The sequence below is a fragment of the Acyrthosiphon pisum genome, chromosome X (genome assembly GCF_005508785.2).
Source record: "Acyrthosiphon pisum isolate AL4f chromosome X, pea_aphid_22Mar2018_4r6ur, whole genome shotgun sequence".
In the NCBI taxonomy this organism is placed as follows: Eukaryota; Metazoa; Arthropoda; class Insecta; order Hemiptera; family Aphididae; genus Acyrthosiphon; species Acyrthosiphon pisum.
The window spans coordinates 11,531,428-11,548,809 of record NC_042493.1 but is presented as its reverse complement, the minus strand read 5'-3'; the positions used below and the strand labels follow the sequence as shown (position 1 = coordinate 11,548,809).

General features: G+C 28.5%; 1 protein-coding gene and 1 long non-coding RNA gene across 2 annotated transcripts in view; one reads left to right on the top strand and one right to left on the bottom strand.

Annotated features, from left to right (window-relative positions):
- The first annotated feature begins 211 nt into the window (after positions 1 to 211).
- Positions 212 to 17,382, top strand: part of LOC100162666 (phenoloxidase-activating factor 2) — a 25,086-nt gene continuing 7,915 nt past the window's right edge. Inside the window, exons 1-2 of the mRNA XM_001952266.5 lie at positions 212 to 654; positions 13,159 to 13,382. Of these exons, the coding sequence (XP_001952301.1) occupies positions 616 to 654; positions 13,159 to 13,382 (263 nt within the window). The 5' untranslated portion in view covers positions 212 to 615. The remainder of the gene's footprint in view (positions 655 to 13,158; positions 13,383 to 17,382) is intronic.
- On the bottom strand, positions 415 to 10,834 carry LOC115033423. Its single transcript, XR_003838766.1, has 2 exons — positions 9,424 to 10,834; positions 415 to 691 (listed from the first exon to the last, which is right to left on the bottom strand). It is a non-coding gene; the product is annotated as an uncharacterized LOC115033423 (long non-coding RNA).

Genomic DNA, 17,382 nt, shown 5'->3' with positions numbered 1-17,382 from the left:
AATAATAATTTGTTTGGATGACCTTTGAAAATCCTGTTATCCGTGCATAATAATATTATAATATAATACTATAAAATAACATATTTTATTAATATTATACATTCCGCGGTCACCAGTTACCGGTCGGCCGGCGAGGCGCTGTTAGCGAGTCGTCATCGACCGTGATATGGATGGGTGGGGGAAGACGAGAGGCGCGCGCAGGTCTCCCCCGAATACGCAATACGAGGACCGGACCGCCACCACCGGTTTTCCGCGTTTTCGCGTTTTCTGTACTCTCGTGCACATTCGCGCCCATCACACCCGTTCCACCGTGCGTTTGCGTAGGACGACATCGCGCCCCTCTCCATCCCCCGGACAGCCACTGTCGGTGTTTTTTGTCGACGACTGTCGAAATCGAAAATAATTGTTTTAACATTTCCCCCGATCCGGCTGTCCGGCGCAGTCCAGACGAATTTTTTTTGCACACGATATTATAATATTAATAATACTGTTCGTCCGTCCGTCCGTCCGTCCGTCGAGTTTGCGTCTTCACGCTATTGACTGTTCCTCGGCTAGTACTTCGTACGGCAGGCGCGCCGAACATTTCCGAATAGGATCGACGCCGTTCCGGTTGACATGTCAGGCCCGACCCTCAAGAGACTTTCGGCGCCGCCGGTGAGTGATGTAGTCGTAGCCCGCAGGGGACAGTTACCTATTGTGAATGAATATAGATCATTTTTATATGTATATATAAAAATCATAAGTACCACCTGGTTCGCATAGGCACTAATAGAGAGGGGACTTCAGGGGCTAAGCCCCCCTAAACATTTCCTAAATTTTGTTTTAAGCTTATACAATATTATCAAAGTTTTTGTTAAGTTAACCTCCCAAATCCCAAACGCTATTTACGCCTATGTCTGGCTGTAGTAACCGGCAGTTACAGTTTTCAATGCAACCGGTTGTTATACTGCAGTTTTCACTGCAACGGGCAACCGGTTGTTGCGTGTGGGTGGCTATCTGTGTTCCTCCTGTAGGGACCTTATTAGCAGTTATTGAAAAATATTGGGGTCTATCGCCAGACTTTGTACGTTGGCGCTCGATTGGCCATTCGTTTAAATGGGTAATCGATTTCAATAGTGAAAAGTCACGCGAGGTAAATGCGACAGGGTATGCACTCGAGGTCGGAAATTTTGTAATATATTATTTATATATTATATACATGATTTTGTACTTACATGACTTATATGAAAATGATAAATATTAAAATTCAGACAATCAATCTTGAGATAAACAACAGAAAACCACTCAATAGTAGTCAATACTCATGTATGAAATATATACTATATATAGTATATTGATACCGCTTATCGTGCTGGCTTTTAAACTAAAACTTGATAGTTAAATAGGCAATAGCATTCTATCGGGTCTATAAACAGTCAGCAGTCGTACGCCTGCATGGGTCATAACGGCGCAGGCAGCATTGTGCCTAATGAATTAAGAACTTTCGATTATAATATATTTATATATGCCATTTCAAAAACTGATCACCATATTCGTTATATCTATTTGCCAAATGTTTCACAAAAATGTGCGTATTATACGATTCAGATATCGGGCCCGAGAAATTAAAAATTTCCCAAATTATTCTAAAAAAATATGGCAGTAGATAGCTTCTGCAGAAAATACTGACAAAAATAATAATAATACCCTGAACTGTTTTTACGTTATTAGCTAACTATAGGTTTTTATACAAGTAGTTCATACTTTTACCAAAAAATTACTGATCATTTTAGAATAATTGTTACGCAAATACAATGTTTTTAGAAAAAGTAATTCATTCTGATAAGACGTGTATGAATTTACGTCTTGGTCACTCGTTGACGACAGTTGAAACTTGATACATATTTTTAAAAAAAGTAATAATAATACGGCAATGGCGAGGGGAGCTTCATTCCGGTAGCCCCCCCCCCCCTCTTACTGCGTACATTACTGACTAAGTGCATAATAATATTATTGATTATAAATACTAGTACGAAACAATATAAAGTAGACATACGCGACTATATATACGAGTAAAAAACTCCTAGATAAATCGTAATATTATAATGATGTTTATAGTTAATAATAAATCTCCATTTCACTTTCGCTGTATCAATAATAGATTACTGATAAATAAATTATATTGATATTTAGGTATCTATTTATTGCTGACATGTAATCATCTACAGCAATATTGTAATATTCAATAAGCACACGTTGAAATAAAAACAAAAAAAAAAAAAATTTTTATTGTTAAATTGTGCACTGTTCTTCTACACCGATTTTCCTCACGGAATATATATATTGAAAATAAAAATAGGAAAATAATATATAGTTAAATGAGTTGAATTTATCATCAAGAATATCAATACAATCAAATTTCAAGAAGACTTATACTTATATTATACTTATAGATACCTACCTTATGCGGCTTATGCCCACCTTGTACCTATAATAAGACATATAATATTATAATACAATATACATATTATAACTTATAAGGTAAAAGGCTATAAAGTAATTATTTGGGTATCGTATAAAATTACTTATAATAGGTAGGTAGGGACGTAGGGTATATAATATCATTGAGTATACATTGTAGTAACATTACAAATGTTGAATTGTCTATATCGGTATTTAATATATTATATTATAAATTATAAACTCTAAATAAATATTACTCCTACCATTTTTTCATATTTGTTTTTTTATTGTTGGTTTAGTAGCTTCTATGTTATGAAGCTTAAAATAAAATAATATATTATACATTTATACAATTATATCTTATATAAAGCTTGAAATAATACTTGATATTTTTCAATCGAGTTACCAAAATTATAAAACTATAAGAACACTGACAAATGTAACTGCTATGACATGTTAAATATCTAGTTTTCTATAGTTACCGCTTACCGGTCTGAATGACTTTACGTCTTTACTTGTTGCGAAATTATTTTCTTCTATAAGCAAGTGGCATGTGTGTCAGGCAGAGAAAAAAACCTAATAATAACAATTATTATCTTAAATACATGTTTGTACAGGAAAATAATGATTTTATATAATGGTATGTAAAAAAATGAAGTAGGTACATAATATCATAAACATAATAATAATTAAATTAAACACTGAATATGATCTACAATTTACATAAACAATATTGAAACAATGCTATTATAGTTGTATGGTATAAATTAAATAGGTACAATTAATAATGTATCGTGAAGTCAGCCATCTCTTGTGATTTCTGTTTAATTATGGAACTAACTAAAATTAAAAATACATTAATGTATATTTTACCTAAATGTGTTATAACTTTTAAGTATATTATGTGAACCTAATACGCTTCTTTCACAGTTCACATTAACACATTTATTATAATAAACTCAAGAAATATAAAAACATTTAATTTTAAGTACGTATAAGTAGTTTTATATATTTAATAATGAGTTTTTGAATTTCATACAGTAAAATATTATAAATATTAGATAGGTACCTAGTTTATACCTATTTTTTAGTTTTTTAAGCTTGGTCAAAAATCTTGAAAATATATTACAAAATTACTCATAAGTTGCACTTTCAAAATATTGAAAAATCTTATTTTCAACTTTTTATAAGCGTTTGAAGTTAAAATGTTGTTAAAATTTTTAAAAATCGCAACAATTTGAAAATTGTTTTGTAGTTAAGAACTCAAATAATTTTTAATTTTATCAGCTTGTTAATCGTATTATAATTAATGTATAACTCTAGTGCTCATTTAGATTACTTTTCGCCTGATTGATACATCGTACCTCCTAGTACCTATATGTTCCATTATTAAAAACGTAAAAAATAATTTTAAACTAAAAATCAATACAATTAAAATCAGTTTTTCACAAGAAAAAAACGTATGAAATTATCTATTAATTATAATTAATTCGAGTTCATTTATATAATAATATACAATAATTAATAATAGTATATAATAATTTTTATAATATATTTTATTTTATATTATATACAATAATATTATCATTTGGACTTTGTCACTTGGACTTTCCCTGGCTGACGTTCTGCGGCGGACGTTTTATCCGATGCTAATAATGTAGGTACTTCATTGGTAATGAACAACAAAAATAAAAAAGCAATATGAAATAAAAATAAAACCAATATATCCCGTGATACACGTATACAGAGCATATCAAGTGATTATACTTGACTACTTTTAAATAATATTTTATACCTAACTATTGAAATCTAAATCAACTACATAATGAATGGTTCCAATGCGTAAAAAAAAAATGAGCAAGTCGCTCTAGTTTTTTAGATTTATTTAAAAATTATTGCTGATATATAAGTTTTTGCTTGGTCAAAAATCTTGAAAATGTAATCAAGGTTCCTGATTATTATATAATTTTCAAAATGTATACCTAGGTAACAATAATATATTATGATATAAAATATATACACTACCTACTTACCTGTTGTAATAATTAAATATTAATATTATATTTTAAAATATGTAATGTTTATTGAAAAATTTAAATCTATCAACGTAATTACAACCACATGATTAGTATGAACATTATGATAACCTATGATAACAAAAAAAATATAATTTCAAATAATTTTATTTTATGTTTAGTTCAAAAGATTTTATACTTAAAATATATATTTTAAACTATAAAAATATAAACATTTTTTTAATAAATGTTTTCGTATATAGCTAAAAAAAATGTATAAGGCTTAAAATGTATTTTGTTATATTATTCATAAATCTTCGATATTTCTTGAAGATTAAAATCCTGCACTTTTCCTGCCACAATCCCAAAATCTCCGGAAAAAGGAATAATCCTTGAATCTGGTTTCACTGCTAAGCGGTACCCACTCACCCATCTTTTTCATTTCCACATTAAATCATCGATTGGGGGTGACAAATGTCAGTAATTTCAACTCCAACTATAACTAACCTACCTATTCGACTACTCGTTTACATACCAGTTTATCACCATGTGAACAAATCGTTTTCACATTGGTAAATATAAAATTGTTTTACCTTAATAAATATAAAATATATACTGTTAGATAACTAACCGTTAAATTATTGTATAAATATTAAATACAAGTCTTCAACATATTCAATATTTTTGTTTAGCATTAAAATTTGTATTTGTATGATTATAATCCGTATCCAAATGCAACGATCCGGGAGAGTCGCGCTAAGTATAAAAATAAATTGAGCGCCTTAAAATACGCACATAGGCAAAGCACACGCTAACCGCCGGACTATAATAACAGCAAGAAACAAGATTCACGAAAATATGTCTTGAGAAAGCAAAGAAAATTTGTGGTTAAATAATGAAGTTTGAAAATACAATAATCTAATTGGAAATTGTACGTAGAAGTGCATGATGTAGTTTTCAAATCATTTTGAACAATATCGTATGCTATGCGTGTAAAAAACGCTAAGTATAAAAAAAATAGCTCTACAAGTTGTGATATCATTTTATAGGTAGCTATAAGCCTTTGAATTTTAGTGAAATATCATTTATATTAAAATAATCTGCTAAAAAATTTAATTTGGCTTGTCGACTTTAGAAAAACTGGATTACCCGATTACACTACCTATTTCAATGATGGTAGACTATATTATTATTATATACTCACTATGTTATAGTATTTTTAAATATTTAACGTAAGTCGACTAGCTAAGTTCAATTTTTTAGCAGATTATTTTAAGATAAATAATATCTATAGTTCAAAGACTTGGCTACCAATTAAGGTATGTACCTACCTATTATTATTATTGTCTGCAGTGTCATATACTTATTAATTATGTATAGACATGTTATGAGCAAATGACTTGTATATAATTTATTTTAGTAATTTAGTATACTATTCTGGTTTCTGGTATTATACACTTATATATTTATTTTGTTATTAATAATTAAAATAGATTTTTGATATATTATATAAATATTGTTTTTACTTATCACAGCAGACAAACAAAAAAAAATGTTATTCATGTAATAGTTTTTATGGCACATTGAAATACAATTGTTGGTTTTGTTTGTCTAGTATAGTACAAAAGAATAAAAAAATTACCATAACATTATAAACTTGCGGTACCTATTAAAGTGTATATAATTTAAGTTTTATTACCTACCCGTAATACAAAATTCTTTAAATCTCCCAGGTACCTGCACACTTCGTATTTTGCCTTAGTTCGTTCGTTGTTAGAATACGAATTAGTCAATAATTTTGGTAGGATGATGTTGGACGTTAATATCAAAATACCATTTAATGGTACTATTGGTTTTTTCTATCTGACCAATGGGAAAAATAGACAATTTGTATCCATCCAATGTTGTACTGTTAGATTTAATATTAAGGTAAATTAATCTATTATCAAACTTGAAGTTAAGAAAATTATCTGTGTTGGTAAGTCGGTTTTTTATGATATTTAAATTTTAATGTAAGTTATGGTTATCTAAAATATTACAATTTAAAAATGCTAATATACCACAGAACTACAGAAAAATTCAAGTATCAGAGAAAATCCATATAAACACAGATAATGTTTTTAACTTTAATTTTTAGGTCTGATAATAATTCACTCTAAATTAACAACTCGAAGTTCTACTCAGAGTTTTTTTTAATGATTTTTTCTGACTGCACAAATGTATTCACACTCTTGGGTTATAGTAGGGAATTTGTCTTGAACTGTCAGGATCGCAGGTGGCTCCAGGGGGGCCCAAGAACCCCCAAAGTTGTATTTCTAAACAATTTTATAGTGTTAAAAACAAAAATACAAAAAAAAAATCATCGACATTTTCTGAAAATTATGACTTGGTCACCCACTCACCCCCTAATCATGTCTCTGGAGTCTGGCTGCTCCTGTGAACTGTGCTGGCTATATTTCCTAGGACCTACTAACCTACTAACTACTGACTACTGTATACTGTACTATCTACATTTTTACTTGCATATAGGTACTTAAAAACGATATGTAAAAACATATAAATCCCGACTTTCTCATGATTTACCAAATAAATCATTTTATATTAATGCACTATTTTTATTGTAAATTTGTAAATAATAATTTTAAAATTTTGCTTGTAAATATAAGTAATAATTTTTGCTAAGTAATATTTACTTGAAGTAGGTAATTTGTAATAATAATTGTTTATAAAAATAAAAACAATCAATTGACTAGGTACCTAATTTTTTTATAATTTTTGTAATACACTTTTACATCAAATAACAGTCAATGTGTTACCATTTGAGTCTGTATATAAAAAAATAACTATTGTAGGTAGGTATATATAATTAAAAGCTTTAAATCCTTTCTGGATATGAAAAATGTAATGATTAAAATAGAAAATAGGGCATTTGATGTCAGAATAGAGTAAGTATTCTAGAAAAGTGTTTGGTCAAAAATTCATAGATTATCTAGGCCCAAAAAACTACAACTCAATGCCAGTAATATCTAATATGTATTAAAAATGTATGGACAGTTTTCATTTTTTTTTAAATTCATATAAATAAGGATAATTATGGTTAAAAAAAAACTTCTACGTAGTAGCTAGTACTCAGTAGGTGGCTTAAATTTTTTTTTTCAATTGTATAAAATTAATTTTACAACGATGTACTTAGGTACATCGAATAATTATAAAAACTATGTTTTCGAAAGTTTGCATGATATTGTGGTCCATCACTAACCATATTATGCAAAATTAGATGAAAAATTAATTTTGTACAATTGGTATCAATAGTGTTGCATCATAAAATATTAAAATGATAATTAAAATTACTTCTCTCAGGATCTGAAATTAGTACGGTTTATGGTTTGTACATTAAAAAAAGACTAATTATAATAAGATGTGAAATGGTGAAAGTATGCAAAATTTAATTTATGTTACCTACAAATTTGTGACATTTTTGACTGCATATTGTTTGGCCAAGTCCGTTGATGAAAAACTTGTATAATGCAAAATTATATTGAATTTTAATTTCAAATGGAAAGATAATCTGACAATCTACTGAAATATTATGGTCACGCTCATTCTAGAGACGAAATTTAAACGACCAACAATAATCTTATACCATTACCATTATTACTAGTATATCAGTTTAATATGCTTTTCGTAATATTTAACTTCAAACGTTCCTTCAAATGTAGAAAAACTTAAGGGGAATCTTATGTTAAAATTTCAAAGCTTCGATATAAATAGTACAATTTTTATAACTCAAGATAATTTGCCAATATTCATGATTTTGATGAATTTTGTCAGCAAAAATCTAAATAAAAATCTAAATGTTTTTATGACTATAAATAGCTTAAAAAGGATCGAAACACTTCGAAAATTTTGAGGTGTATAGTTATGCTAGTAGCGAAAATTCAGTGGAAAAATCTTGTATCTACGGCTATTTTTATGATTTTATTTTGAGTTAGGTATCTACACTAAATAACAAAAACGATTTTTTCAAAAATTAGTTTTGCGTAAAAATCTCAGTTTTTTCTTAATTTTTTGTTTGTTTTTCCTAACCAAAGTACCAACTAGATTTACTTAACTACGTGAAAAGATGCTGGTTTTTTACTGTTACAAAAGATGATGACAGATAAAAAAAAATACACATTATAAAATCAATACCCACCTGCATTAATTGCTCCCCTCGGAACGCAAAATTTAACTTAAAAAAAAAATAATTGCATACTAAAATTTCTTCCTTAATAAAATAAAATAAAATGAATACAAATGTCTTTTAATAAACAATTTACCTTAAAATTAAGATAAAACAACTACCTAATAACAATTGAAATAGTTACCTAAATACTAAATAATAGTAAGTACCCAATTAAAAAGTTATAAAAATCACTTCCTCAGAAGTACGACATTGTTTCATGTGACATTACAATTTGATGTTTTTCATATAAATCCAGAACACTTTTGAAAGTGAATAATGAAAATGACTAAAATTTTTTAAATAGATTATTATTATTATTTTTTTATTTATTAAGAAAAATCGACTGATTGATAAGAATATTTTAAGAATATTTTAATTTGTAGTAGGAGAAATTAAGAAGTTAAGGGGAGGAATGGTCTTTGGTGAAGTAATGATTGTCAACAACGATGTGGCAAGAAAATACGTGGTGTAAAATAAACACGCGGGGTTGACGACCTATTTCAATGAACGAAGGGACGCAGCTGGTAGTACCGGTTGCTGATGTCTTTTGTAGGGACGACTTGTCAATGGCCCGTTACATGACCTAATATCCCTCGACGAATCGATATGGGTTTGTAAGTAAATGTACGTATGTGTGGTTATTTGGATAATCTATATTATAGATGTATATTGTATATATATATATGTATATTGTATATATATATATATATATATATATATTATATATATTTGATCACTGACCTTATGCGACGGTTTTTGTAATGATTGTCTGCATCTTGTTTATGTTCCTCCGGGGTAGTGTTCGACGGTCGATATCACGGCGACAATATATGTATTTTGACTCGTAAGGCGTATAAAATCTTATATGTGTGACGCTCCTTTCTAGAGCCTCGTTGTATGTTGTAATAAGAACCCGTGTTTTAGCTATTGTGATTGTGACTGTTATCGTATGCTCTTAGAAATCCCTACACTCGCAGCAGTCGTACACAGTCGACGGTTAACCGAATGTAATTTAAGTTATTGAGCATTTAAAATTGTGCTTATGTATTCCAAATAAATGAACGTAATTACGTAATACTTATAATAATATTATAAACTAGGTTTTTGCTCTTAGAAATCCCTACACTCGCAGCAGTCGTACACAGTCGACGGACAACCGAATGTAATTTAAGTTATTGAGCACTTAAAATTATGTTCATATATCCTAAATAAGTAAACGTAATTACGATCTAATAATGATTAAATTATAGTAGCACGCTATTACACGACAATAGTCACAAGAGTTGTATAGTAGGGGAATATTTATATAGATAAATTAAAAGAAATTACTAAGTGAATTTGGTGAGCAATAAGGGATAATTAATTATGTGGTCATACCGAATGCTGAAATGATTCAATATACATATACGTCTGAGTTGATGTTGGTGGATACTCCTCTTGAACAGCAAAGAAAATGTATCGTGACGCTGACTGGCGTGGACGTTGTGCATCGGGTGGTCTTGTAAAAAAACTGTTCGGCGAGTCGATTCTGTAGGGTCCTTATATAATGTGGCTCCGGTGTAATCCCTTCTTCTGATATGCATTGATTAATACGTGATGTTTTTTTCTTATTTTAGGCGGTGTGACAAAGGTGTGACTGGTAATTTATTGTTTTGTTTTGACCGAACGTCTTGATTGGAAAATTATAGAGGGGGTCTCGTAGAATATAATATATATGTGTATATTATATACGTAAAAATGCATTTATGGTTTTATAATATACGGTGTCATCTGGTGCCGCTGATAATTGGTTATGTTGTTTTTCTTAAATATCTGAACGGAGAGGTGTTGAATATTGTTTATGTGTTGCACGTGTCGCGTGTGTATGTAAGGAGTGCGTATATATATATTTATGCGTAAATCGTATGTATATATGTATTGAATAGCCCAACATTCCATATGGACCGTCGCCACTAGTTGTCTTGTGTTTTATTTTAACTTCAAATATTATATATTACAATTTTGTATCACAAACACACAATAAAGAAAATTATAATCGAAGAACGGTTCGCTAATTACTAATTCTCGATAGTATAAATCGATGTGATATTAATATGATTAATATAAAATGAAACTGTTTCAAGTCACACCGAAGTTTTAATAGTCACCCTGATTGACCTATTTAATCATTAGTTGTCAGTGAGAACTTTTAATACTTGAATAACATCAGACCAAATTTCCTGTTTGTACTTTGTACATGGCATAATTGCCAATGGTTGAAAAGTTATCCACTCATTTATTATTCTAATCATTGGATTGATGTTGATAGATCTAATGTAATAGTATGATTTATACATGCCAGTACCATAGTCCATAGTACCTATCATAAATCATAACTTGGATTCAAAAGTGTGAGTCATCACAAACGTTTTTATTAGAAAGTGATTAATATTAACAACTACTCAAACTCCTAAGTCGCAATTCATAACATATTTGCTGTTTGAATATATTATTTGAAAATAGAGAGAATTAGGTAGGACCTATTGCAAATTGTTCTATGTACTTACTTCCAATTAAATATCAACAGACAACAGTATAAGTATTTAATTATTAATAATAAATTCATTATTTTTCTATAGATTTAGAGTAGACGAATTGACGAATTGACGTATAGAGAAATTCCCAGCTAAATTATTAGGATTAAATCATAGTATAAGTTTTCAGAGACTGAAGGATTTAAAAAAATGTAATTTGCACCTATAGTAATTTGTGTTTATCAAAATTATAAAAATTGTTTTTGCAAAATTTTAATATTTTTGATTCTAAAAATAATTTATTATAACAATAAATATGTAAAAAAATTATATTAATACAATTAATAACTATAATAACTTAATTATGCTATTACTTGTTTTGGCCTTGAAAACTACGGAAATGTGGAGTCAAAAACGATTAACGTAACCTGTGTGTATGTATATTTGTAATTCCCAAGCACAAATTGTTTTCAAGATAAAGATACCAGCTGCTGTATGTAATTTAAAAATATATACATTTTTAATTATAATTTGTCAGAAACGTTCTTTTATTTTTAGCTTATAAGGTTGTTATGTTAATAATTGTCAGTATTCTGTTTAAATTATTTCTTATTTTGTTCTGACTTGGTTTTGACCTACTAAAAATTATTTCTGATAATTGTGGAGTGTAAATTTCCTCACGATATGTGTATCTAGGTCTTTCAGCTAAGGGGTAAGGGAAGACGGCTAGAGACAGACCCGTAGCCAGACCGAATCTTCAGGTGGGGCAAACCAAATTTTAGGGAGGCAATAGAATGCATTACCTACTACTTAACCATAACATACCATAACATACCACTACATACAAACACTTAATATTTATTGGGATTGTAGGTAACGATTATGTCCAGGGAGGGCATGTATTTCTAAAATTTTAACATAAAGTTGTTTTGGGCTGGGTACAGAAATTTTATTTTTCAAACCAATTTTTCCTAATGCTTTTATTATCACCATAGAAACGAATCACTTAAATGTAAAAATTTCGTATAATTTTCTCTAGGTACATATACAATTACCTAATGGCTACTTATTGTATTGTACTAAACGTATGAGGAACTTCACATTACATTTTTTAAATTTTTGATCAAGCAAAACAATTTTTACCGACAATTTAAAAAAAAGGAAAAAAAATTAAAATTCTAGTATCCATAGATAGTTTAAAAACAAAAGAGTCAAAATATTTTGAAAATCTTATCTTGAATGGAAAATGATCGTTTTGTAAAAAAAAACATTTGGTAAAAGTATCTAGTATCTAAAATCATTCGTTTTTGATTTACCTACTACAAAAAAAAACAATATTTGTACACATTTAATATATTAAGCATGTTCATTATTAAAATATAAATATCATGACAACAAATTAGTTTTAAAATAATTGCTGCCTATTATAATAAAATTGGATTGTCACGAAGTCAAGTAAAAATATTAATTCACTGAATACTATTACAACAACATATAAGTGCCTGAATTAAAGTAACACCAGAAAATAATATTGATTTGATAGACTTGAGAGAAAATCACTATTATATCATTTACCCACGGACGTGTATCATTAGTTAGTTATCAACTTAATAGTTATTATAATTTCGTTGTTTGTATGTAATTCCATCGATACTGAAAGGATTATTAGAAACATAATATTATTAGGTACCTATTTCAGTATTTGTTATTTTTTACTTGTTATATTATTTTGGACTTAAATTTAAATAGTAGGTACCAGGTACCTATCCAAATATTACATGGGGCCATACCATTACATTTTGTGAATAGTGTCACAATAATATACAGGTAATAATTAATGAATTTGTATAATATCAATAAACATACTTTATTTACAATAGTATACGATAGAAAATTGTTTTGTGGTCTAATCATAAATTAATAATAATTAATAATAATAATTCGTTTTTTTCCTGGTTTGTAGTTATCTGTATTGTTGTCTGTCATATTGCTGTTACAAGTGACAGTGACTGTAGTTTCTGGTCAAGAAGAGGATTTGTCAAAGCCAGATCTCGATAATGCAATTTTGGAAGTGTTTCCTACACCTCCACCTCCATCACCACCATCGGATCGGTGTATATGTGTACCATACTATTTATGCAGAAACAAGACTATTAATACAGATGGTGAAGGATTAATAGACATTAGGTATGTCTTATCGCTATAATTTTATATTTATATGACTAAAATGACATGGAATATTCTAACTGTGGTCTGTGGTGTGATTTCACATTTCAACATCATTCGATGTTTTTATGGATTGCAAACGGTCATACCATTGTAATCCGATAAATATATCGATCGCTATATGAAGAACATAAGTACCTACATACTTTTGTAAAAATCCACGTTCTTAAACATAATAGTGTGGCATATTTTTTACGTGTGGAAGTTATGCGTTATCATAGGCAAGCCCGGATTAAGACATTTTGAGGCCCAGGGGCTAAAGTTTTAAATGAGGCCCCTGTACGAAAAAAAAATAATGTTATTTATTAAATATTATTTAATATTAGGCACCTGTTATAATAAATATATATATATTAGGAACAGAGCAATAAATGATTGTATCATTTTATTTATAAATTATAATTTATAAGCTTTTTCCACCGCTACATAATCATTGATTATTTTTTAGGTGATTTATGCAGTGTTATAGTATATAACGAAAAAAGTAATGGACAAATCTGAAGCTCCTAAATAAATTCTAACTATCGAGGCCCGGGGGCTATGGCCCCCTGGACACCCCCCCCCCCCCTTAATCCGGGCTTGATGATAGGCATGCACGCAAACAAATATATAATATATAATATTATTATGAGAAAAATTATATTTACATAGCATACCGCAACACTATACAGCTAGTAGGTACGCAAGTAAACTTCATATTATATTTAACCTAGGTATTTATTGAACTAGTCGGTATCGAATTTATACCCGCTATGTGTTGTCTCCGTCTTACTGACTCATACCACGTCAAATATTGTAGGTTCATAAAAATCCATTTTGATTCGTTTATTTTAATTTTTTTTGCATTTGAGTATGATTTTGATTATGATGTAAGTTAATTTTTTTTAAGGGGGTTTGAAATTTTAAATACACTTTATAGTAATAAACTTTTTTAATCTTCTACTTCAATATTTTTTCTGATAGGAAAGTGAATCTACTTGGTACTTGGGAGGGTAAAAAGTAAAAAAATGGATTATTACACAAAAATATTTTTAAACTTTTAGATTCTGAGCGTAGCGAATGAATGTATTGTATTTACAATGATGTGTGTTTTTATCCGTCATCAAAATTCTGGGCCTTAAAAATGCCCAAATGTTCGATATCAGCACTTTTTTGATAAAAAAAAAGAATGTAGTTGGTGCATTCGGGAGGTCAAAATTGAAACTTCCAGTAGTTTTAGAAAGCATCGGGAAAAACAAAAAAAGGGGGGGGGGAAATGGTAATTTTTACGCAAAACTAATCTTTGAAAGAATCGATTTTATTGTTTTGGTGTAACTCAAAAACTAAAACCGCAGACACTTGACATTTTCACCAAATATTTATATTAGAATTTTTCATAAAATGTAAAATTTTCGAAATATTTTTACTGTTTTTGAGCTACTCGTATTTATAGCTTTGAAAAATTATTTGAATTTTGTAAATTTTTTAAAATTATTTTCGATAAACACTTTTTCACTTACTAAAAAATCTTGAATTTTTAATGCTAAGTTCTTCATAAGTTCCTTTAGTGGAAGTTCACTAACATTAGAAAGTTTAATAGAATAATCCCAACAAAGTTTACTTACTTAAAATAAAAAAAGTTTACCAGAGAGTAACAATACATTTTGTAAGTGTTTGAATTAAACATTTTTACGATATTGGATTTTAAATTGACGAATTCCAATAAATCTTAGATTCTGAGTGGAACGACGATTGTATTGATTTTATAATGATGTGTGTTTTTGTTTATTTTTTTTTAAATTTTTGTGTCTGTAATGATAAGTAGTTGATATAATGCTTCGATTTTCAACTTCAGTATCTTGTTTGATGGGAAAGTTAATATTGTCGATGTATTACCATTAGGGAAGTCAAAATTTAAAATTCCCAGTAATTTTCAAAAGCGCCGTGAAAAAACAAAAGAAAATCGGCCAAGTGCGAGTCGGACTCGCGCACAAAGGGTTCCGTACCATCATCACCTATAAACATGTTGGCAACATTGCTTATATTATATTATATTTTTGATTTTTAGTATTTGTTGTTATAGCAGCAACAGAAATATATAATCTGTGAAAATTTAAACTTTCTAACTTTCATGGTTCATGAGATACAGCCTGGTGACAGACGGACGGACGGACGGACAGCGGAGCCTTAGTAATAGGATCCTGTTTTACCGTACGGAACCCTAAAAATTAAGGAAAAACGGTAATTTTTACGCAAAATCGACTTTGGTTTTTTGTGTAACTTTAAAATAAAGACCGTAGATACATGACATTTTTACTGGTTGTTTATATTTCCATTTTCTATACATGATAAAATTTTCAAAATATTTTGATTTGTTTTGAACTGTTTAGGAACATTTTCAGTTTCCATATTTATTATTTTTTTTCTATGAATGTCAATAAAACTTTACTTTGTCGAGTAAAAATACTTGAAAATTTAATACAAGGTTCCTACTATATTGTTACAATGACATTTGAAAAATATTAAAAATCCTTAGTCACGGTTTTTTTTTATAAGCATTTAAAGTTCAAAAATTGAAAATATGGAAAAATCACGAAAATTAGTTAATTATTTTGAGTTAAGAATTCGTAAACATTTTTCTTTTTAAATATAAGATTTTAAAATTTTATACAAGATTCCTTATAAGATTATCTACCTTTATCAAAAAAAAAAAAATGTCTATAAGAAAATTAAATTAAATTGTTATGAGCGTTTGAAATTCAAATTTTTATAACATTTGATATTCACTCGATTTCTTACGTAACGATTTTCTTATTTTATTGTAATTAAAAAACGAATGACTGTAGATACTTGAAAATTTCACTGAATGTTTATATTAGAATTTTCTATACACGATAAAAATTTAAAAATAACTTGACTCTTTTTGAGCTGTTTACTGACATTGTCATTTTTCAATTTTTTCAATTTTTTTTTCTATAAATATCAAAAAAAATTTATTTGTTTGGTAAAAATGCGTGAAAATTTAATGCAAGGCTCCTGATTATTGTTACAATAGCAGTTGAAAAATATTAAAAATACATTGGCACAATTTTTTTTTTATAAGTATTTAAAGATCGAATTTTGACAAAATTTATCAATTTTAAAATTGAATAAATATTTTGTTGTTGAAAATTCATAAAATGTTTAACTTTTATATCTAAGGATTGAAAGTTTAAAACAAGATTCTACGTAAGTACTTACCAAAAAATCTAAAAAATACATTTACACAGTTTATTTTTATAGTTATTTTAAGTTCAATTTTGGACGAAATTATGTATTAAAAAAACCTAGAATATTTTAGTTATTTTGTTGTGATTGTATATTATTCATGGGTACTTGAAACTTCTAAAGTATACTAATATATTATATTATCTATGATAGTATCACGGTTTGTTGTTGATGTATAACGCGTTATAAGTACCTCATGGATATTGTGATAGGATTAATTTGGAATTTATTATAGGTCAATTTTTTTTTTTTTAATACCATAGATAAGTATATATAATATGTCTTTTACCTAGACTGACATCGTCTCTGTTCAGAATCGTTTTTCTTATAAGATGATATTATATCATTGAATTCAAATTTAATACCATCCATTATACAGTGACTCACTGGCCACTTGTAACCTACTGTACAGCAGAGCGACATTTTGGTAATTTATTGTAATTCACATTAGAAATGTTAATAGAAGATTCCCCACAAATTATTCTGCCTTAAACAAAAAAAAAATTTTACCGTAAGGTTACTCTATTTATATCCATGAGGTATTTTGATTTTTATAGTTATTTTTAATTATTAAATTTGATTATTTATACAAACATGCTAGGATGGACACAATGTCTTCGCTCAGAATCGTTTATTATGATTTATTATTAAATTCAAATATCACGCATCCGTTACAGTAACTTGACAACTACTGTATAGTATAACTTGTCCACCT